Below are 24,477 nucleotides of genomic sequence, written 5' to 3'. Positions count from 1 at the left end.
AATTCCGCCACAGACTCCATTGAGTCTGTGGCAGAACGGAGCAATCCCCCCCGCCACTCCACAAAATTTACCTGGGACAGAGCCTACCTTAGTTGGCCGTCCACTGCCCCCGCGAATGGCTGTCCTGGTCTGCGGCCACCATTTCCTCTCTACTTTAGCAATGATAGGCTATGTACGTATTTACGTAACCTCATGGCTAACGCAGGGACACCTTTTGCCGTGATAGGCTATGTAAATATATACGAAACGCACCCAGATGGGAGCAAAGTCAGGACTTTCAGCTGGAATTCAAGGGGTTTGACAAAAGTGGGGCACTACCCATTCAGGAAGTACAGCCAGTGGCATGCACACACCCCCATCGTTGGTGGCTCATAAGTAATGGAACGAATGGCTGACAAGCAGCTGCATGGCCAGGTGTGGCCTGTTTCCTGGGTGCTCCATGACCAATCAAGCAGATAAAAGGCCTGGAGGTGGTTCTGAGTGTTGCATTTGCATTTGGTAGCTGTTCACTGGAACCCCCAACATGAGGTCCAAAGAGGTGTCCATGCGAGTGAAGGAGGCCATCATTAGGCTGAGGAAACAAAATAAACCCATCAGAGAGAGAACAAAAACAGTGGGAGTGGCCAACACAACACTTTGGAACATCCTGAAAAAGAAGGAATTAACTAGCAAGCTCAGCAAAAGCAGAAGGCCTGGAAGACCACAGAAAACAACTAAAGTGGATGACCACAGAATTCTGCTCATGGTGAAGAGGAACCCTTTCACAACATCTAGCCATGTCTAGAATGCTCTTGCGGAGGTAGGCGTGTCATTGTCAACATCTACAGTTGAGACGGCTCTATGAATGTAAATACAGAGGCTTCACAACAAGGCGCAAACCACTGGTAACGCTCAAGAACTGAAAGGCCAGATTAGCCTTTGCCAGCAAACATCTAAAAAAGCCTGCCCAGTTCTGGAATAAGATTCTTTGGACTGATGAACCAAGATTAACTTGTATCAGAATGATAGGAAGAGAAAAGTATGGAGAAGGAAAGGAACAGCTCATGATCCAAAGCATACCACATCATCTGTCAAACATGATGTTTACATGGCTGCTGCCACCACCACCAGGTCTTCCCTGTGGACTTCTGCCTGGCAGACCGCCAGTCCCTGCAGGACCAGGCCCCCAGGTACTGAGCCAGCTGTGCTGCTTCCACCTGCCCCTTCCTGGAGGGGCTACATAAGCTGGCTGGCTGAGGTGACCTGGGAGAGCCGGGGCCTGCAGGAGAAGCCACCACCAGTGGGGAAGAGGTGTGCCTGCTGCTGCTGGGCCTGCTGCTGCTGCTGCTACCACCACCACCAGGCCTTCCCTATGGACTTCTGCCTGGCAGACTGCCAGTCCCTGCAGGACCAGGCCCCCAGGTACCAAGCCAGCTGTGCTGCTTCCACCTGCCCCTCCCTGGAGGGGCTATATAAGCTGGCTGGCCGAGGTGACCTGGGAGAGCCGGGGCCTGCAGGAGAAGCCACCACCAGTGGGGAAGAGGTGTGCCTGCTGCTGCTGGGCCTGCTGCTGCTGCTGCTACCACCACCACCAGGCCTTCCCTATGGACTTCTGCCTGGCAGACTGCCAGTCCCTGCAGGACCAGGCCCCCAGGTACCAAGCCAGCTGTGCTGCTTCCACCTGCCCCTCCCTGGAGGGGCTATATAAGCTGGCTGGCCGAGGTGGCCTGGGAGAGCCAGGGCCTGCAGGAGAAGCCACCACCACCAGGGAACAGGCGTGCCTGCTGCTGCCACCACCACCACCACCACCAGGCCTTCCCTGTGGACTCCTGCCTGGCATTTTTAAGGGGATTTTTAATTGTTTTTGTTGTTGTTGTTTTCTGGGGGATTTTGTTGTGTTTTTAGGGGTGGGTAGCCTGCCTGATAGGCGGGAGCGAGGGGGCATGTGTCCACCTGATGGAGGCAGTGGGGGGAGTGTTGGGGGCCAGAACATACCGAGGCTGGGCGGCAGGTGCTGGTGGAGCACTAGGGGCAGGCTGTGCCAGGGAAGGGGAACAAGGGAGAGATGTGTAGTATCTGTCCCCTGCTCCGGGCCTGTCCAGAGCCAAAGGATGGCTGGGGGAGGCGTGACCCTATCTTCTGGCCTTCGTTTGCTGCTCTGCAATGCCAGGTCTGTTACCCAGAAAACCTCTCTCATCCATGACATGATCCTGGACGAGGGTGCAGTCCTGGCATGTATTACGGAGACCTGGCTGGCCGAGGCTGCTGCTCCAACCCTTGCAGCCATGTGTCCAGCCGGATTTTCCTATGCACAGCAGCCGAGGGCTGGGGATCGGGGAGGGGGAGTGGCTGTTATCTACAGAGAGTCCTTGGTCTTCACCAGACCCCCTCTCCGGGAGACCAAGGTTGGTGAGTGCATGTACTGGAGGTTGGGCCCGAAGGGCAGTCTGGGGATTCTGCTCGTGTACCGTCCACCCCACTGCACGACTGACTCCCCGGCCGAGGTGCTTGAGGTGGTCTCTGATGTGCGTGTACAGTCGCCTAACTTATTGGTGTTGGGGGACTTCAACGTACATTCGGAGGCCATCCTCACAGGAGCACCTCGGGACTTCATGGAGACCATGGCCTCCTGGGAGCTGCACCATATTCTAACTGGGCCCACCCATGTAGCCAGTCATGCACTAGACCTTGTGTTTGTTTCCGGAGAAGCGGGGAGTGATCTGGAAGTCGGGGGTATATCCACCACCCCCTTGTCGTGGTCAGATCACTATCTGGTGACGTTGGACTTCTCGGTTCCACAATCCCTCCGCAGGGGTGGAGGACCCATTAAAATGGTCCGCCCCAGGCGTCTTATGGATCCAAATGGATTCCTGAACGCGCTTGGGGATTCTCTGGGGCACACCAACGGCCACTCGGTCGAGACCCTGGTGGGTGGCTGGAATGCCGCAATCACTGGGGCATTAGATCAGGTGGCTCCGAAACGCCCTCTCCCCCTGAACAGGGCTCGGACTGCACCATGGTTCAATCCGCGGTTACGAGCTCTGAAACAGGAGGTGAGATGGCCAGAGCGCCAGTGGCGGAAGTCTCGCTCCAGAGACCATCAGACATGGGCTAGAGCTGTATCTTCAGCCTATCACGTCGCAGGGAAGGCAGCAAAAAAGGAATATTATGCTGCCTCTATCGTGTCTGCAGAGTGCTGTCCCAGGAAGCTGTTCCAAGTGGTCCGGAGCCTAGTCGGTCCTGTGGTTCCGGAACCACTGGAGCATTCTAAGGCCTCCTGTGAGGCCTTGGCAAGGCACTTTGCAGATAAAATTGATCAGATTAGGTGTGTTACTCCGCATGCTGTGGATACAGTTAGTGAGCAAGAGGCGGGCTGTGGCAAACCGGCTTTGTGGGATCGGTTCCAGCTTCTTCCTCCTGATGAAGTGGACAAGGTGCTTTCATCTGTAAGGCCAACTACCTGCTTGCTTGATCCTTGCCCATCTTGGCTCATTATGGGCTGCAGAGAGAGACTGGGTGAGGGGATCAGGGTGGTAGTGAACGCCTCCCTTGAGGAGGGAGTGATGCCATCAGCCCTCAAGGAGGCAGTGATAAGACTGCTCTTAAAGAAACCCTCTTTGGATCCTCAAGTTCTGAACAACTTTTGCCCAGTCTCAAATCTGCCATTTTTGGGCAAGGTGATTGAGCGGGTGGTGGCGATGCAGTTGAAGGCACACTTGGAAGAAACTGATTATCTAGACCCATTTCAGTTGGGCTTCAGGCTTGGGCATGGGACAGAAACGGCCTTGGTAGATGATATGAGGAGGGCTCTGGATAGGGTGAATGCTCCTTCCTTGTTCTCCTCGACCTCTCAGCGGCTTTTGATACCGTTGACCACGGTATCCTCCTGGACCGCCTGGAGGGGTTGGGCATTGGAGACACCGTATTGCGGTGGGTCCGGTCCTTCCTCTCCGGCAGGTACCAGAGGGTAGCACTGGGAGAAGAGGTTTCGGACCCATGGCCACTCGCTTGTGGGGTGCCACAGGGTTCCATCCTCTCCCCGATGCTATTTAATATCTATGTGAAGCCGCTGGGGGCTATCAGGAGGTTTGGGGTGCGGTGTCATCAATATGCGGATGACACACAGCTCTACCTCTCATTCCAATCTTCACCAAGGTTGGCCGTAGAATCCCTGTCCAAATGTCTGGAGACGGTGAGTGGCTAAATGGGGAGGAATAAGCTGAAGCTGAACCCTGACAAAACCGATGTACTTTTGGTGGGAGACAAGAGGAGGCTGGGGGATGTTGCCCTGGTGTTGAATGGGGTACGGTCACCCTTGAAAGACCAGGTCCGCAGCCTGGGGGTCATTTTGGACTCCCAGCTGTCCATGGAGGTTCATGTGTCAGCTGTGAGCCGGACAGCGCTGTATCAACTCCATCTGATACGGCGGCTGCGCCCCTTCCTTCCCGACCATCTGCTCCCATCAGTAGTACATGCCCTGGTCTCCTCTCGTTTAGACTACTGTAATGCGCTCTATGTGAGGTTACCCTCGAAGATGGTTCGGAAGCTGCAGCTGGTCCAGAACGCGGTGGCTCGCCTGATTAAAGGCAGCCGCCGGCGAGATCACATCACTCCAGTGCTGAAGGAGTTGCACTGGTTACCAGTTGTTTTCCGGGCCAAATTCAAGGTGTTGGTTTTGACCTTTAAAACCCTATATGGTTTTGGCCCAGCCTATCTTAAGGAGCACCTCCAGCAGCACCAGACAGGCCGCTTAACAAGATCAGCCTTGGATGGCCTTCTCTCTGTCCCGTCAGCCAGGACAGCTAGACTGGTGGGGACGAGGGAGAGGGCCTTTTTTGTGGTGGCCCCCACTCTGTGGAACTCCCTCCCTAGGGAACTCCGCCATGCCCCCTCTTTAATGAGCTTCCGTCGTGCATTAAAAACGTGGTTGTTCAGGCAGGCATTTGGGATGGGTTAGGGTATTTTAGAAAATGTTTTTATTGTAGAATTTTATTGTTTTAAACTGTTTTATTGTATGCTGTACATCGCCCAGAGTGGCTGGGTGACCAGCCAGATGGGCGATTAATAAATTTAATAATAAATAATAATAAATGATGGAGGCAGTGTTATGGCATGGGCATGTATGGCTGCCAATGGAACCGGGTCGCTGGTGTTTATTGATGACCTGACTGCTGATAAAAGCGGCAGGATGAATTCTGAAGTGTATAGGGCTATACTTTCTGCTCAGATTCAGCCAAACTGATAGAATCCCGCTTCATATTGCAAATGGATAATGACCCAAAACATACAGCAAAAGCTACCCAAGAGTTTCTCCAGGCAAAGAAGTGGGATGTTCTTCAATGGCCAAGTCAGTCACCTGATCTCACCCCAATAGAGCATGCTTTTCACTTACTGAAGACAAGACTGAAGGCAGAAAAACCCACAAACAGCAGCTGAAGGCAGCTGCAGTAAAGGCCTGGCAAAGCATCTCGAGGGAGGAAACTCGGCATTTGGCCATGTCCATGGGTTCCAGACTTCAGGCAGTCATTGACTGCAAAGGATTTTCATCCAGGTATTAAAGGCGATCCTTAAGTTTGAAATGATGTTGGTTTGTTCCAACTTACGAGCCACCAATGATGTGTGTGTGTGTGTGCCACTGGCTGTACTTCCTGAATGGTTAGTGCCCCACTTTTGCCAAACCCCTTGAATTATTTATATATTTATTAAATTTATATCCCGCCTTTTTTCCTCCAAGGAACTCAAGGTGGCATACATAATCCTCCTCCTCCTCCATTTTATCCTCACAACAACAACCCTGTGAGGTAGGTGGGGCTGAGAGTCTGTGACTGCCCCAAAGTCACCCAGTGAGCTTCCATGGCCGAGTGGGGACTAGAACCCGGATCTCCCGACTCCCAGTCCAGCACTCTAGCCACTACAGTGAAAGTCCTGACTTCACTTCCATCTGGGTGTGTTTCCTTTCAGCTTCAATGTGGTGGTATGCCGAGGCCAACTGCCAAAACAGTTATCCTTGTTCCAATATTTCTCCCCCTGACTGTACATAGCCTATCACGGCTAATACAGGGACGCAAATGGCGTAGCGGCCACCATTTGCGTTCCTGCCTTTTGCCATGATAGGCTACGTAAATATATACGTAGCCTATCACAGCTACCACAGAGATGCAAATGGCAGCCGCTACGGTGGCCGCCATTTGCAGTCACAGCCCAGCAGCGGACAGAAGTCTGGCTGCGGGCAACCCCAGCTGGTGTTTCTGCGGGCTCCCTGTGGAGCAGAGCTGGCCGAGGAGGATTTTGGAGGGGAGGGACAGATCGCCTCCTCCCACAGCGGACAGCCCCACCAGAATGGGGTAAATAATCTGTACACCCCTACTCGGAGGTGAGTTCCACACACCCCTAAGGAAAAGCCCTTCCCGTAGCACGGACTGCAAGCTGAAACCAAAAGCAGATATAGAAGTTTAACAGCCTCATGTAGAAAAGCAGGGGGACATGGAGTATTATTCCTGAAAGCCAAAGAAAGTGTGTTTTCCTATTTGTGTAGATGCATTACTTTGTGATACCACAGTATGACCTAAAGGTTATGTAATGGAAAAGCAAGAAAGGAAAAGCCCCTTCTGTAGATATCAGATCTCAATTCTGCGACAAAGCTAAAAATAGATACAGCCGATTAACAGCCTCATGTAGAAAAGCTCCCTTTTCTCAAGATTATCCAGCCCAAAACACATTCTCTCTCTCTCTCTGTATGTGTCTCTTTCAGGGTCAGCCCCCCAACACATACTTTCTCATTTTAACAAACACATATCCTACACACACATCCATCTATTCATACACAAGCGCAGACACCATCCATCCATCCACGTTCTTCTCTGCTCCCCACACCCACCTACGTCACCATGTTAGCTCCACTGCTGCCCCTGCCCCCACCCCATGGTAGCTCTGTTCCGCCTGTGACCTCCCCCCAGTAGTTTGCCAGTGGGAAGGATTTCCCCTTTAAAATAGCCTTTTTCAGGGCAGCTGGGGTCCAGAAGGTGCCCTTCTGGAATTAAGACCTTGAGTAGCTGGGCCCTCAGTGCCACACTTCACAACATGGCCAGCATCCACATCCCCCACCCCCAGTAAAACATACAAGGGGAAGGAGAGACGAGTGCTACAGCATGCCTCCGTGGGTGCTCTGTCAGGAATGCCTGCACCATGAGGGCCAGAAAGACACAAGAAGCAGTTTGAATTGAGAGAGGCGAGAAAATACTGTAAATTTCTGGCTGAAACTGGTATGTCTCCAATTTCTATGTTTTGTAACTCCTTGGGCTGGAGTTGCAAAAGTTGTTTTCTGGGGATCTGCTCCTGCTTGAAAACATGTCTGTTTGTTTTACATGGGCTCTGCTAGCATATAAAATAAAGCAATATATTACAAAAACACTAGTCTCTAGTGTTCTCTTGTCTAAAGGAAATGAAATAATGGAACACGCTATTAAAAATGAATCACTGGGGAGGTCATAGCAGTATCTTTAAAAAGTTAACTCATTTGTATGCATAACATCCCAAACATTTCTTAATCTGTCTGTTTCATTTCCTTTCAGTTCTTCACCAAAATCAGGCTTGCTGCCATAATTAAGCTCTTTTAACTCACTATGAACATTTTAAGCACTTTCTAGTCTTGCATGCAGCCCTGGCTAGAATCTCCGCTGTGAGTTAGCAAGAACAGTCAGCACTCATCATCTACACCCCTTTTGATTCTCTCAAGTGTTTCCCATCCCGTTACAAAACTCCGCATAAGGGCTTATGAGACTGGAGAAGAATCACAGCTGTTAATGGTATGAATGCCAGATCTATTTTCTTGTAGCTAGTGAACAGAAAGGCATACAATGAGAAAGTGTTACATGGCACCATAGAAAGGGTATTGATTTACACTGAAATACTTAAGAAACATAGTATAAGGTATTTGGCATATTACTCTCATTTATGCTTTACTGTGTGCAATTTTAATTTTGTGGAATATACATTTTAAATGTTCAAATGTTTTAGAAACATAGTTGAGGATATATTTAGTATTTGTACTGTTATTTCTGTCCCATTGCTCACATTTCTGCTGTGCTCTCTTAAAAATTATGGGCAGTATCCAGTGCTAGTCCTACTTAGAGTAGACCCATTGAAATAAATGGGATTTAAGTTAGTCATGAATACTCTAAGCAGGACTAGCATTGGATACCCTATAAGTCTACATCTTTATCTCCCATTAAAATAAATTGACCCTTTCCAGTATTTTACACATATATTCAAGTGATTTGGTTATTCTTTAGCTTTGTGTTTAAACTTTATATTATTCCAATAAACATGGATGTGAGCAAAGTGCGATGAAAACCAGTGGGATAATTCTAAATGTACAGTGTAATCCTACTTGGAAGTAAATCCCATTGGGTTCAGTGGGACTTAATCACAGATAAATGGATGGTAGCATAGTTAGATTAGTCCTTGGGAGAGCAGCTATTTTCATTTTAAAATTTCTTACATAACATATGGTTTCCTTTTTTGCATTTTCTAGTCCTCATGGTTTCAAATATAAGGTTAAATATGTGAACTTTCCAATGTGGAAATTTCCCACTCTTGTCTTAACCTATAACTAAGAGTCATAATTCAGTCATTTCTGGAAGCCACCAAACATTTGTCGCTGAAAATGTAAAGCTCTTTTCATCAACCTCTTTTTTGACAGCATCTTTGGTTGGATTAAAGGGAGCTATAAAATAAATAAACTATCCCTTCTTATGTGATCCTCCATAATCCAAGCATTGCCGATCACAAATATCTTAGTGATTCTATAAACAGTGTTGTTCAAAAGACTTGAAAGAAATGAACATAGCCAAGCAGGCCTATAATAGAGGCAACATGGTGGCAGGTTCTCAGAGACTGACATTACTACTGGATAATGATATGTGGCTCTGGTTTATGTCTGCTTGTATAAACAAGAGACTCTGGTCCTTGATGCTGACAGATGGCTTTGTAAATCCACTGAGATCTATGGCTTGACTGTAGATAGGAGACAGATGATGTTAAGTTGCACAATGTCCCACCAAATTGGGCAGAGGATAAATAAGCTTTATGGGCAGATCAAGAGGTTCAAAGTCTCTTTATTTGCTGTTTGTGAATAGGGATCCCAGATGCTGTTGACTACTCTGAATTCAGTCAGTGGTGGCCAAAGGCCAATACAGAGAATCTGAAGCAAAGTTGTATATTAAATGAGCAAAGTTATAGGGATTTTCCCTTCCCTGACACTAGACAAACACATAACCTATGTAGGGAACACTTGTGCAGGGGTGTGGAACTTCTTTCAGCTGAAGGGCCAAATTCCATTTTGGATAACCTTTTGGGGGCTGCATTCCAGTGGTGGGTGGAGCTGAAGGCAAATGGGGAAAAAATACCAAAGATACCAGCATATTTTATCTTAAAGCTCTTACTGCGAGCAATTAAGCCTTAGGAGAGGCCTTTCAGCATTTCAGAATGGAGGACAAACTGCAGAAAATTCAGGAAACCACCAAACGGTTGGGGAATGGGGGGAGGGGGGAGCCTTCTTGGGAAGCCAGAGGCTCTGCCTCTCTGATCTAGTGGGTAAGTAAAACTCCAGGCTTCCTGGCTTCTATTTCTGAGCATGATATTCACTTTAGTTTGGTCCCCCAAACTATCTCATGATAGCCTCACTTGTCCAGTTAAAGCATTGTAAGTGTCATATAATATGTAGAGGTGCTCAGACAAAACCTGTTATAGAGCAATGCTGCCATAAGAGCAGAAGTGTTTCCTATATAGATGTAACAGATACTTGATTAAGAACGTCAGATGTAACATACTTGATTAAGAACTGCATTTGGCCATGAAAGAGGTGAAGGAGACTCTTAAAAGTAGGGCTGTGCAGGGACCCCCCAATCCAACTCAGAAGTTGCTTTGTGGTGTGAGACGCGGGCCCAATTCGGCTCAGGCAGATTCGGGGGGCCCAGCCTGACTCGGCCCCAAACCCGAAACAGGATTCGGATGTCGAACCCCACTTCAGGTCCCCCCCCAATGCCCCCACACAGACCCCCTTACATTGCCTCCGCCATCACCGCCTCCTCTGCCGTCCTCGCCGCCGCCGTTGCCACCTTTGCCGCTGCTGCCAACTCCTGAGGCCTGGACATGCGCGCCAACTCTTATTGCAGGGAGTCGCCATTTAAGTTCCCATTTTTAAAATGGCAACACCCTGCAATAAGGGTCGGTGCGTGCATCCAGGCCCCAGGAGTTGGCAGCGGTGGAGAAGGTGGCGAGGACGACGGCGGTGAGGATGGAGGCGGCGAGGACAGCGGCAGCGACAGAAGTGGCAGCGGCAGCAACAGAGGTGGCGGCGTAGGTGGTGGCAAGGACGATGGTGGTGACGAGGATGGCGATGACAGCAGCGGCAATGGAGGCGGAAGTGGCAGCAGCAGCGTGGCTGGCCCAGGGCTGCCAAAGCACCAAAGCATGCCGAATGCTTCGGGGAGCCCCTGACCCATTCCGGGTTGCTTCGTGCCCGCTCTGCGTCACCTTGGAAGGGGCTCAAAGTGATCTGAAGCAGCCTGCTTCGACTCGGGGTTCTACTGAAAAGATACAGTGAAACACTGAGCGTGCATTCATACTTATTTTCTCAGACACACGCAAATATAGACAGTAGTATTCTCACCAAAACCCAGCTGGAGAAGTCACTGTTCAGGAGTGCTCTGCTTCTGGGCTGGTTGTGAGTCAAGGAGTTACTGGTGAAGAAGGTAAGGATGTCAGAGAATTTCTCCACGAATCTCGGGGAGGCCGAATGCCAGCGCATTTGGCCCCCCAAAATTGGTGGAGAAACGGTCTGCCCCCCGGGACGGGACTTAACCTTGTTCGAATGTCCCTGGCGGTGGCGGCTCGGAGGCGGCAGCCAGTCTTCTGACCGGCCGCCGCCACCGCCATTTCCAAGTAAAAAAACAAACGTGATAGGCTACGTGAACGCTACGCAAATAGCGTTCCCCTTATTTTCGCCGTAGTCTATGTAAATGTTTACGTAGACTACACGTGCCATACGCGCTTTTTTTTTTTAAGTCAGCCGTGATAGGCTACGTAAACATTTACATAGCCTATCACGGCTGACTGCAGGGACGCAAACGGCGGCGACTACGGCTACTGCCATTTGCGTCCTGGCAGGAGAGGAGGGTTCGTGGCCAGAGGGACGGGGCGCCTTCCCCCCGGCCAGAATTTCAGGGGGAGGGACGGAGCGCCTCCCCCTCACCGTGAAGCAAGCTTCGGGATCAGGTAAGGGACTTTCGTCCATCCCTAGAAGAAGGAGCCTGCCTGCATACAACTAGGGATGTAGGAGAATTTCATTCACGTTAGAAAAGCTGACAAAAATGCCCCACTAGTAACCCCTCCCGTGAATGCAATTTTCAGAAAAAGCTAACTCGTTCTCAAGCTTGCAATCACATTAGCAAAATGCATCCTTTTTGGAAAATGCGCACTTTAAAAAGGACACATCTTTACACTTTAGTAATGGGGAAAGTGTGCACTGGAGAAAGTGCGCATTTTTCCTGTTTGAAAATGCACACTTATCCTGTTTTTTAAAAAGGGCTTGCATGAGAACAAGGTGAAACAAGCATTGGGGTGGGAAAAGGTGAGCCTCGACAAGCTTGAAAATCATTTGTTTGCCAATTCCTCCCCACAAAGTTCCTTCTGATGTCTGAGCATGAATGGGGAGGATTGAAAGAGACAAGAAACCTTTCTCCCCTCTCAGTGCACTGGGCTGAAACCAATATTGCATGAGCAGACTTTCACTCACCCAACAGGGCTTACCCTTCTCCTCCTCCCTCTGCAGCTCGTTACAGCCACCCCCAAAACAATTACCCTGGAAGGTCCCCCAGCTCTCTGGAATAGATTTGGGAAAACATGGGGGGGCTGTAGGGGGGGTTTGATCTATCAGCAGTGTTCGTTCTACTGGTGGAAGGACACCACTGGATGCAAACCCCTGTGCATTTCTAAGGAAAGAAAGCAGCTTGCCTTTGATGCAGCCACACTCCTTGCTGACACAGAATTATTACAGCTCCAACCTGTGGCTTCCTAAAGCAGGCTGCAGAATTTTCCCACAAGGGGATCTGTGGGGTGGGGGGACAGCTGTTTAAGCTCTTCTGAAGCAGATATGCTTGCATGGAGGGGCTGAATCCTATCTCCCCTTGGTTCAAGCAGCCTGTCAGTTGGGAAGCTTATGGGCATTACAGTTGTGGATTACTTAATGAGGCCATAGATACTGGCCTTTGAATGCTTTCACTATATGTCCCTCTTCCACTAGAGTCTAGTGGCACCTTAAAGACTAACAAATTTATTCTGGCATAAGCTTTCATGGACTATAGCCCACTTCATCAGAAGCATGGAGTATTATAGAGAGTCAAATTTATATACAGTACGTATGGTAGAATAACATGGGTGGTGGCAGTTGTAGTCCCAAGTAAATAGCATACAGGGTGCCTCCCAGCCTGTCCTACCTCATTTGCCCCTTTTGTTCCATGCTGCAATGCTGTACGCCTTTCCTAGAAGAATGTACCATTGAGTTCAGTGAGACGTACTTCTGAATAGACATCTTTAGAAGGCTCAAATGTTCTCTGACACTAGGGACCCTAGCTCAGTGGGACCCTAGCTCAGTGGGACCCTAGCTCAGTGCTAGAGAACTTGCTTTGCATGCATAAGGTCCCAGGTTCAATCCCTGGCCTCTCCCAAGTAGGACTAGGAGAGAATCTTGCCTGAAATCCTGAGGAGTTGCTGCCAGTCAGTGTTGACAATATTGGGTTAGATGGACTCATGGTCTGGCTCAATATAAGGCAGCCTCCTGTGTTCTCATGTTCACTGTTAACCTGCTTACCCTTGACTCTTCTCATAACTAAGTGGATCTATGTAGTTGCCTTTACATTGCTCAGGAAAGGGGGTCAGATGGTAGCTAGCATGTCTTGGGGCAGTGTATAAACCTGTGTTAATATTGGCCTTGGATTCTTCAATCTCATCTCAAGCAATTATCACCAGATGGATTTCAGCTGTTGTTAGTTTTCAGTCTGAATTTCACAACTGTAATCACAATGACAACAACTTTCCTCACAGCATTCTTGTGAGAATAAGGGTGCAATTCTATGGGGATAGTGGGCCGTCGCCGAACTCAGAGGCGGTCGATTATCCAATGCAAGGCAAGCGGAGTGCAGAGGGGAACTTCTCCACATTCTGGCTGCCCTGCATTTGTGAGTAGACGGGCAATTTTGGCTGTCTAGCTGGGGTGTCTTGGAGTGGGGGGGAGGAGGCCGGACAGCGCATAGGAAGCATTGTAACAGTGCTTCCACCATCCCCTCCCCACCCCCAGGAACGCCCCCTTTCCCCCCGCTCCACGCTGATCTTCCGAGAGCGGGGCTGGGGACGAAATGTGCTGCCTATGTCCTGGAGGGGAAGGGGGTGGGGAGGCAGTTTTCTGAGAAATGACCTCGGAGTGCTTGCTCCAAAGTCAGTTCCTGGAAAACGAAAAATCCTATGGCTATCTAGCCGCTGTCTAGTGGCCATAGGATTGCGCCCTAAATAAGTTGAACATTTATTACAGCTTTACGCCACAAGTGAGGAACCTGTAGCCTTCCAATTGTTGTTAGACTATAAATCCCATCAGTCCAGCCAACCAGGCCAATGGTCAGGGGTGATGGGAGTTGTAGTTCAACAGCATCTGGAGGGCCACAGTTGCTCACCCCTGCTTTATGTACATTACCATTTCTATATATGGGTTAGATCATGTTACATGATCAGCATGCCAACTACTTCAGTATGAAACTGCATGAACACCATACACATCAGAAACTATGAAGTGGATTGCATGCTTCCCATACAAGTTAGCACATCAATATGAACTCTGTTTTTTAGAAAATTCTGCTGGCATGATTAAAATCAACTGAACCATATGGAGTCTGGAAGACAGCTTCACACAAACAGCTTCCCACATGGAGGAACTGCACTCACAGAGTTTCAAGTGGCTACCATGGTACTGATGTAACATATTGCTAAATGGAACTTAAGAAACACATCAAGTGATTTGCCATCTGTAATGTTAATGTAGCCTAGGTATCCCACTATTATATGAAGTCTTCAAACTCTAAAAGTTGAAGTATGGATTCTATAACCAATATGTTTTCTCAGTCTCTCAGTAAATAGCAGGAACACTTTTTATGCCTGAGATGTATTGAGGAGGATGGCATAATCAGTATGCTTATGCTGAATTAACCCAACAAATGCTTTTGCTATCTCCTTACCTCCACTTGCTAAGCAATTGCCTGAGGTCTTATGAATGTTTCTTGAAAACTGATTAACAATGGAAGTGTCATATGCACAAGTGATCAAGTAACAGTTCCTTACACCAAAAAGAAACACTAAATATGCAGTCTGTGTGCATCTACCCTCTAAGTGTACATCTACAATTGAAGTTTGTCAGTTTTTGTTTAATATGGGCAGTAACCTGAAGTAAACACATATTTAACATGTGTAAACACACATACAGTATACCATTCTATGGGTTGCATTGTACTGAATTATTTCAGTTACAGTAGAATCTCATTATGGAAAACAATGGTATTTTCTAATAATGGGGGCAGGACAGGGTATTTATACCTCAAAATGTCACATCAATTTATTGAATTATTTCAATGGATGTGAACATGAATTGTCATGTCGACTAGTGCATTTCCTTTTTATCGCACTGAATAAAAAGTCAAATACTTAACTTTCAAATTATTCATCCTCTCTTCTTTTAAAGTAGAAGAACAGCAGATGGGCAGTTAGCAGTTCAACAAAGGCCTAGTGTCCTTCAGCACCATTTTAGTGCCTTTATTCCAGTGAGAGAAATGACCAAGAAAAACTCAATAGCTACTCATGTGGAAACTGCAGGTGTTCTGATAAAATTTATGTTGACACTTTTACAGTCTGGTAAAGATTTTGTTAGTCTTTACATCAATTATCTCCACTTGGGGGACATTTTACTATTTGAAATAGCTGGGACAACCCAAATGTAATTGTTTCAACATCTGCCTTAGTGCTTGCCTAAGATCCATTCAGTTAAGGCATGAAGATAACAGATGTAATATTGCATACAGTTTGGTGGGGAAATTAAGGATGGGTGTGGCCTTTCTGCTTATTTTTCTTTCATTCTTAATTATTAATGGAATACGTTAAGTAACCTGGAAACTGTTGCATGAATGAAGAGAATGCAAGACTTAAATACAAAAAGAAGTATGAATCCTGAGGGAATCATTTGTTGTGACATGAACTTTAATAAGGACAGCCTGTTTCCAGCCATAGAGTTGATGGCTGCTACAAAATAACAGCTTCTATCCTATAATTAACAACCTTAAAAATTTAGATAGGAAATGGGGTTTTATATTTGCAAACTATGCCATAAAATGAAGAAATCATATTCATTCATGATACGGCATTTTTAAAAAGTGTTTCAGATGTCCTTTTCCAATCTAAACATGAATCAGCTGAATTTTCATATGCATAAAATAAAGGAAAATGCAGCTTAAATTTCATTACCAGTTCAACCCTGCCTTCACAGAGCATATTTATTCAGGCATGTTGATCCAATGGTCTTGCTTTACCAGCTTTTACACCAGTGTTACATTTGTGTAATGCCATGGTGACACTAGCCTTGCAGCGACAAAGTAAAAAGGAAAAGAGCAACCGCTGAAAAAGAAGAGAGATTGTAGTAATGCTGACAGCCACTCCCAAGGTATCACTGGCAACTTCACTGCCATCCACAGATCATGACTGGCTATGACACCCCTCCATCAGAGATGTATAAAAGACAGCAATCAATAGATGATGATGGCCAAACATCCCCATGAGATCATTCACTCCACTCCACATATACCCTCGACACACAACAGGCAGTAGAAGAAATCACAGTGCCTGCCTCAATGGTGGAGGGGTTGGGCAGGGAGGTAGTAACTGATACCGATATTCATGGGACACCTCCTCCCTGCACCCTAATACTGTGGCAGCCCAAGCCCAGGCCTGTACACTACAGCCCTTTTGCCAGGGAAAAAGCTAGGACCACAGAGGGAAGAAAGGGTACCATTCCAAATCACATCAGCCAGCCAGGTCCACACAGCTGTGCTTAGGAGAGGCCTGCATGAAAAGTCCATAGGTGACAGGCTTCCCTAGAGAAGAGGTTGAGTGCTCGTGTGGTACCAGTGATCCCACACAGACATTCCACACAAGACGTGTATTGTTTCCTGTTTAAGAGGAACATGCATTGTGCATCCTGCCCTCTCCCTTGCAAAAGAAAAGGGGGATAGTACAATGGCAAGGCACAAAAAGTAGCAACAGGAACTACCTGATGGCTCACAGGGACACAGCAATGCAATGGGATGCGGAAAATGTGAGTTTGCAGAGATGGTCGGACATGACCTCCACAAGACAAAGCTTATCTTTTGGGGATCCTGACAGCAACAACAATATCAGATGCAAAAAAGAGACATCGAGAGCAGTATCCAGTGTTAGTCTAACTGATTTCCCATTCATTTCAGTAGGTCTGCTTTAAGCAGGACTAACGCTGGATACAACCCCGGGACTAGAACCCAAGCCTTTCACTTATGCCGACCACCTCTCAAACTACACTGCAGAGACTTGCAATAGAGCCTAGACTCCCAAACACCCAGCCATACAGCCCAGAAGCTATAGAAGAGATAGATCTGCCACCACACCTCCCAACTCCACTCACTTCACCAGGCCTTGCACTGGCAGTGTACTGCTAGCATCACGTTCCAGCACTGCATAAAGCTAGTGCCATAAATCCCATATAGTGACATAACCTTTTGTTCCTTGTCATAAGGAATTTAGTAGCAATTTTGCCCCCACCCAGTGAGCATAACTTGAGGAAAGGATCACACTGCAAGATATCAGTTAGGACGATGTTATAGTTAGTTACCTCCAGTTGTACGATGATCATCTGGAGCACACGAAACAAAGGCCATAACCGTACAGTACTCAGTGTGTATGTGAATATAAGATGACAAGATTCTAATCCTGCAGTTTTGAGCTGTTGGGGGACTGACAGCAAAATGCCTATGGAGTGCTTTATGTTATCAGTGTCCACGTTTCCTCATATGAATAATCAGAAATCTGGATTTTATTAAAGCAGACAGGTCAATGGGCTCCTTTGTTCCTCAGAAAGAGTTTACCATGGATATTCAGTCCGATGAAATTAAGTAACTATTCTCAGCTCACTGTGAAAGAGGACAGTCATTTTAATCAGCAAATATTATACCATCAGCTGCCTGGTCAGGAATCCCTCTCAGTTTGTTGCATCTACTCATGTGAAGAAAGGGGATAGTTTTAACATCTGCATAAGTATATACACAATGTGAACTACTTTGTGCTTCACCAAACATGACTTGGGGTTAAGGGGCAGGTGACTTCATCAGTGAAATATTTCTGCCTTCACAGCTTTTTTGAAAACACATTGATTCATTGATTCTTTTACTTACTTGTTGTAGAGTGAGCAAATAAACATATTTTGAAGTTACATCCAGCAAATCACAAGACAGATAATTTCTGTCACAAGCCCATGGAATCCAAAAGAATCCACAGCAACATGAAACACAGTGTTTAATCCAGCAAAGTACTTTTAGGCTGCAGTCCTATGCACACTAACCTGACAGTGAGCCACACTGAAGATGGTGGTGCTTACTTCTGAGTAAATATTCATAAGATTGCACTGTTCGGCACATGTAGAGTTCCATTGTCTCCTGTAATTGCATTAGTAGTTCCAGTGACTCCTGTGAGTCTACTTACGTCATTGAAATTGAACATTTACTTTTGTGTCTTGAAAAACAGGCCTATAACATTTACATTCCTAGTGACAACTTCATTCTTGAAATTTTATTTAGTTAGAAATGAACGCCGCACCAAGCAGAAATGCAAGAAAACATGACCTCTTTGCTGACAAAAAGCAGGAATGAAAATGTTGAGGAGTATTATTCTTTGATCTTTAAACAAAAACATTGTTGAATTATTACTGTGGCCTTTGAGTAGTGCTGCTATAATAAAAGGTCTGCAAGCGTTTCCATTTTAAGTTCCTGCTTTTGTACATTAATTCCACTGAAAAGTTGCTTGAGGTTGACAATGAGTGGGAATATTTTCAGAATGAAAGGTGTATTTTAAAAGTCCAGCTAATAAGGAGGAGGATATTGACCATTTTCAAGTGCATTTTAAACATTTGTCTTAATTAGTATTTAATTATTTGCCCTATTGTAGAATTATACGCACACTTGATTGAGATACTGAAATACTTCAGAAGACATCTTTCCTCCAGAAATGTAGTGCAACAACAGTTTTCAAACTATATACTTCGAAGTGATTCTCAGTGAGAAAGTCAACTATGGCAGACAAGTCTCCCTGAAAGACGGTTTGTCTCTTACTACCAATCTTTGCTTCCAACACAACTGTAGGGATCATGCTGGGTGTATTCCAGGGCAGACTTTTGATTCACACAGAGCTGTAGTGTTGTGCAATAGGTTTGGTCTGTGTCCCACATGGGCTGAACTATGGAACACAATAATAATGGGACACAAGAATAACATTGGCTCAGTGTTCCCCCAATGCACCAATCCAGAATAGGAGAGCTCATCTAGCCCTTTGTGGGATGAGAGGGAATGATTAGTATCACCAGTGCTACCTCCTGTCTCTCACTACACCATGGGTGGGCAATTTGTGGCCCTCCATATGTTTTGGCCTACAATGACCAGCAGTGAGGAATCATGGGAGTTGTAGGCTAAAACATCTGGAGGGCCACAAGTTGCTCACCCCTTCCCAGCAAGGCCCAGCCTTATCATGAACTTTCTTTTTCTTTAGTCCTGTTTGAAATCTCTTTGCTTCTTCAGTACAAGTCTGGAGCACACAGGAATAGCACAACAGAGGGCTGCAGTCTGTCCAGTCCCATTGAGGTCAATGAGCCTAAGCATGACGGAATCTGCAAAGGCTATGGTTGATTTTGTTTGACATTTTGCAGACTATACATGCATGTTTACTCACAAGTAAATCCCATTATGTCCAATGGGACTACACCTGAATAAGAATGCAATGCTACATGAAATACACACTTACCTGAGAGTAAGTCCAATTGACCTCCATGGCACTTACTTCTGAGTAGGATTGTGTTGTAAGCATCATATGCTTTCAGTGCTTTGAAACAAGGCTTTTATTTTGCAATTGCCCTGCCTGCCTCATTCACAGAATTTTAAAGGGAATCCAGATGTCATCTTCCATTTGTAACTCTCCTGTATTTTCTCACCTCTTCCACCTTTTTTTAAAAATCGGTACCACTAGGACCTGTCTATCAAGAACCACCCCTAAGCAGCAGGCATTAAATCCTGGCACATGGGGACAATGCTTCTTCCTCCCTCTGGCTTCTTCACTCCACTGCACCCACCCGCCTCTACTCTGCACCAGAGTTCCACAGGTTGTAACCACACAGCGCTGGAGCAGAGGGAAGGGATTCCTCCAGTACAAAAAGCAATAGCTGAAAAGTAAAAGTGAACCATGAAAAAGATGGGAAATAATATTTTTTTAATGTAAAAGTCGACCATGCAAGTCAAGGAATGGTATTTTAAAAGTGAATGTATGTTCTAGCTGACTACAACACCTTCTAGAACTAACACCAAAAAAAGATGTCCTCTTCATCATAGGGGATTGGAATGCTAAAGTAGGAAGTCAAGAAATCACTGGGATAACAGGCAGGCATGGCCTTGGTGTACAAAATGAAGCAGGACAAAAGCTAATAGAGTTTTGCCAAGACAACACGCTGATCATAGCAAACACTCTTTTCCAACAGCACAAGAGATGACTCTACACATGGACATCACCAGATGGTCAGTATCGAAATCAGATTGATTATGTCCTTTGCAGCCAAAGATGGAGAAGCTCTATACAGTCAGTAAAAACAAGACCTGGAGCTGACTGTGGCTCAGATCATGAGCTGCTTCTTGCAAAATTTCGGCTGAAATTGAAGAACGTAGGGAAAACCACTAAACCATTCAGGTATGACCTAAATCATATCCCTGATGAATATACAGTGGAGGTGAGGAATAGATTTCAGGGATTAGACCTGATAGACAGAGTGCCTGAGGAACTATGGACGGAGGTCCATAACATTGTTCAGGAGGCAGCAACTCAATCCATCCCAAAGAAAAAGAAATGCAAGAAAGCCAAGTGGCTGTCTGATCAGGCTTTACAAGTAGTTGACGAAAGAAGGGAAGCAAAAAGCAAGGGAGAAAGGGGAAGATATATCCAACTGAATGCAGAGTTCCAGAGAATAGCAAGGAGAGACAAGAAGGCCTTCTTAAATGAACAATGCAAAGAAATCGAGGAAAACAACAGAATGGGAAAGACTAGAGATCTCTTCAAGAAAATTGGAGATCTCAAGGGAAAGTTTTGTGCAAAGACGGGCATGATAAAGGACAAAGAAGGCAGGGACCTCACAGAAGCAGATGAGATTAAGAAGAGGTGGCAAGAATACACAGAAGAACTATACAGGAAAGATCTGAATGTCCCTGATAGCCATGATAGTGCGGTCACTGAATTTGAGCCGGACATCCTAGAGGGTGAAGTCAGGTGGGCCTTAGGAAGCATTAGTAACAACAAAGCTAGCGGAGATGACAGTATTCCAGCTGAGCTATTTAAAATCCTAAAAGATGATGCTGTTAAAGTGAAGCACTCAATATGCCAACAAATTTGGAACACTCAACAGTGGCCACAAGACTGGAAAAGGTCAGTTTACATTCCAATTTCAAAGAAGGGCAATGCCAAAGAGTGTTCAAACTACCGCACAATGGCGCTCATTTCACATGCCAGCAAGGTGATGCTCAAAATCCTACAAGCTAGGCTTCAGCAGTATGCGAACCGAGAACTACCGGAAGTACAAGCTGGGTTTCGAAGAGGCAGAGGAACTAGAGATCAAATCGCCAACATTCGCTGGATCATGGAGAAAGCAAGAGAATTCCAGAAAAATGTCTATTTCTGCTTCATTGACTACGCTAAAGCCTTTGATTGTGTGGATCACAACAAACTGTGGCAAATTCTTAAAGAGATGGGAGTACCAGACCACCTTACCTGTCTCCTGAGAAACCTGTACAAGGGTCAAGAAGCAACAGTAAGAACCAGACATGGAACAACCGATTGGTTCAAAATTGGGAAAGGAGTACAACAAGGCTGCATATTGTCACCCTGCTTATTTAACTTATATGCAGAGTACATCATGAGAAACGCTGGGTTGGATGAATCACAGGTCGGAATTAAGATTGCCGGGAGAATTATCAACAACCTCCGATATGCAGACGATACCACCCTAATGGCAGAAAGCGAAGAGGATCTCAAGAGCCTCTTGTTGAGGGTGAAAGAGGAGAGTGCAAAAGCTGGTTTGAAACTCAACATTCAAAAAACGAAGATCATGGCATCTGGCCCCATTACTTCCTGGCATTTAGAAGGGGAAGAAATGGAAGCAGTGACAGATTTTATTTTCTTGGGCTCCAAGATCACCGCAGACGGTGACTGTAGCCATGAAATTAAAAGACGCTTGCTCCTGGGGAGGAAAGCTATGGCAAACCTAGACAGCATAGTAAGAAGCAGAGACATCACCTTGCCGACAAAGGTCCGTCTAATCAAAGCTATGGTTTTCCCAGTAGTAATGTATGGCTGTGAGAGCTGGACTATAAGGAAGGCTGAGCGCCGAAGAATTGATGCTTTCGAACTGTGGTGCTGGAGAAGACGAGTCCCCTGGACTGCAAGGAGGTCAAATCAGTCCATCCTAAAGGAAATCAACCCTGAGTGCTCATTGGAAGGACAGATACTGAAGCTGAAGCTCAAATATTTTGGCCACCTAATGCGACGAGAAAACTCTCTGGAAAAGACCCTGATGCTGGGAAAGACTGAAGGCAAAAGGAGAAGGGGACGGCAGAGGATGAGATGGCTAGATAGCATCACCGATGCAAAGAATATGAACTTGAGCACGCTCCGGAAGAGAGCGCAGGACAGGAAGGCCTCGTGTGCTGTGGTCTATGGGGTCACGAAGAGTCGGACACGACTGAACGACTGAACAACAACAATAACAATGTATTTACAATTGCAAGTACAGACGTGGGAAGATGCAAAATCTGTTCTAAGCATCATGTGTATAAATATCCCAGCTTTCTTGACCTGAATGAGACCTGTGGTCCATGCATGTGTATCATATGTTTGAGTGTCCTGATAAAGGGCTGGCTTGTTTCTGAGCATTCCCAAGCAAATGGCTGGCTTGTTTCTGAGCATTCCCAAGCAAACTTTTCTTAGAGAAAGAGACGTTGAGCCAAAAGTGTGAGGGAGGCAGTTTTCTGTAGGTAAATGTGGTTGTTTGACCTCCTTCTCTGTGCTGGGCGGGAAGGGTGCTTGTCCAAAAAGAGCCTCAGCTCTGATAATGGGAGGGAGGAGCATCACGGGTGGTGCCTGAGCGTCCAAACTTTCCTGCTGACATCGGTGCTTTGGATACTGCCCGATGCCTAGAACATCTGAGTGATGTTTTTATTGAGAGAGTTCTGTGTCTTAATTTGGTTTGATGCTTTTTAATTTTTTAAGATGTTTTCAGTGTTTACTATTGCCCTATTAATGCTGTTGTTGTATCTTTGTTTTGTTATTTTATTGTTGTTGATCTTGGTTTTTAAGGATTGTTTTGATTGTTTTTTTATGATTGTATTACGGTTTTTACGAGGGCATTTGCCTGTTGAGCGGTATACAAGTCAAACAAACGAAGTTGATGGCGGCTGCTTTTAGTATGGTTGGAGCCGCGTTGGGGCCCCGTATATCCCTGGGGGGGCCGAAAAGCGGCGTATCACTGTTGATTTATTTCCAAACAACCCGCTCCCCAACGCGGTCTCCCTTGCGCGCTGCCGGGGACCACGACCGTCCGACGCGAGCCCATCCCGCGCTCCCACTCGCGGGGCGGGGGCGGAGCGAGGGGAGGAGGGGCGGGCGGGTCCGGCCCGGAGAGGAGCGCGGCGCGTCCAGCCGTCGGGGAACGCGGCCCCAGCGGCGAAGCATGGTTGAAGCGAGCCGCGAGCAGAGGTGCGCGGCGGCGGCCGAAGAGGATGGAGCCGTCTGACGCCTGCGATCCCTACCGGCGGCCGGCGCGGCGGACCCAGTGGCTGGTCAGCGCGCTGGCGTACCACTACGGGCTGGACCGCGGCGTGGAGAACGAGATCATCGTGCTGGCCACGGGCTTGGATCAGTACCTGCAGGAGATCTTCCACCACCTGGACGGCGAGGGCGACGGCAAGATCGCCGGGCAGGACTTCCAGGCGCTCTGCCGCGTGCTGGGGCTGCAGGAGGGCGGCGGCGAGGCGGCCGCCGAGCCGGAGGAGCTGGCCGGCCTCTGCGAGGACCTGTCCCCCGAGCTGACCTTCCGCCAGTTCCACGCCAAGCTGTGCGGCTACTTCCGCACCAAGGCCGGCTGCCCGGCGGCGCCGGCGGGCGGCCTGGGCGCGGCGCGCCTGCCGCGGGGCGAGGAGAGCGAGCACATCGAGGCCCAGATCCGCCTCCGCAGCCCGCTCCGCCGCCGCCGGGAGAAGGCGGCGGCGCGGGGCGCGGGGCGCGGCGGCGCGGCGCACCAGAAGGGCGGCGGCGCCTGCTCGCCGCCGCCTTCCCCGCCCGGCTCGGGCCCCGAGTGCCGCCGGCCGCCGGGCTCGTGCTCCCGGGAGTGCTACGAGGAGGTCGTGGCGCTGGAGCAGGCGGAGGACCGCATCGTCAGGCTCGAGGACGAGAACGCCAGCCTGCGCGAGCTGGTGGAGGACATGCGGGCGGCCGTGCAGAGCAGCGACGCCAGGTGCCTGGCGCTGCAGGTGAGCGGGGCGGCGGCGCCACGCGCGGCTTCGTCCGGCGCGGCTCAGCGGCGAGGAGCGAGGAGCGAGCCTGCCTCGGAGCCCGCGCGCACGGGCTTTCCCGCAGCACCCTCCGCGGGGGCTCGCCGCGCCGCGCGCCCCGGGCGGCCGGACTGAGCCCTCCCAACCACGCTCTCCGCTGCTCAGATGGGACTCTCGTGGTGTAAAAGCGGATGGGGCAAGCGGCTCGGTGTCCTCCAGACGTTTGGGACAACTCCCATAATGCCACGGGCCATGCTGGCTGGGGCCAGTGGGAGTTGTAGGCAGACGTCTGGTCAGGTTGCCTATCCCTGGCTTAATGGCATAAACACTCATCGGAGTTGCCACCAAATCTGAACCTGCTACGTATAAGCCAGGCTGAAAGGAAGAGTACCTCTGTGAATGTGCAGATGGCCTTTCCTTGAATCGCCAATGCCCGTTCTAAGGCCACAATCCTTAACACACTTACTAGGGAGTTAGCTTCATTAGTTGTAGTGGGACTTACTTTGAACTAACTGTGTATGGGAGAATTTCACTGCTAATCCCTGGTTTATGCACACAGTAAGCAAAGATGAAGCAAAGAGCA

At 48.0% G+C, this 24,477-nt stretch overlaps 2 protein-coding genes across 2 annotated transcripts in view; one reads left to right on the top strand and one right to left on the bottom strand.

The window, feature by feature from the left end:
• CFAP92 (cilia and flagella associated protein 92 (putative)) overlaps positions 1–17,008 on the bottom strand; it is a 112,804-nt gene extending 95,796 nt beyond the window's left edge. Inside the window, exon 1 of the mRNA XM_084839938.1 lies at positions 16,937–17,008. The gene's annotated coding sequence lies outside the window, so the exon portion shown is untranslated. The remainder of the gene's footprint in view (positions 1–16,936) is intronic.
• Positions 17,009–23,008: 6,000 nt separating this feature from the next.
• EFCC1 (EF-hand and coiled-coil domain containing 1) overlaps positions 23,009–24,477 on the top strand; it is a 115,155-nt gene continuing 113,686 nt past the window's right edge. The window contains exon 1 of the mRNA XM_084839935.1: positions 23,009–23,873. Within this exon, the coding sequence (XP_084696061.1) occupies positions 23,124–23,873 (750 nt within the window). The 5' untranslated portion in view covers positions 23,009–23,123. The remainder of the gene's footprint in view (positions 23,874–24,477) is intronic.

This window comes from Heloderma suspectum, chromosome 2 (assembly GCF_057233095.1).
Source record: "Heloderma suspectum isolate Gila_16-S chromosome 2, 16-S_ref, whole genome shotgun sequence".
NCBI classification, from domain to species: Eukaryota; Metazoa; Chordata; class Lepidosauria; order Squamata; family Helodermatidae; genus Heloderma; species Heloderma suspectum.
Note: the sequence above shows the minus strand (reverse complement) of the source record. Positions and strands in the feature narration are given on the sequence as shown.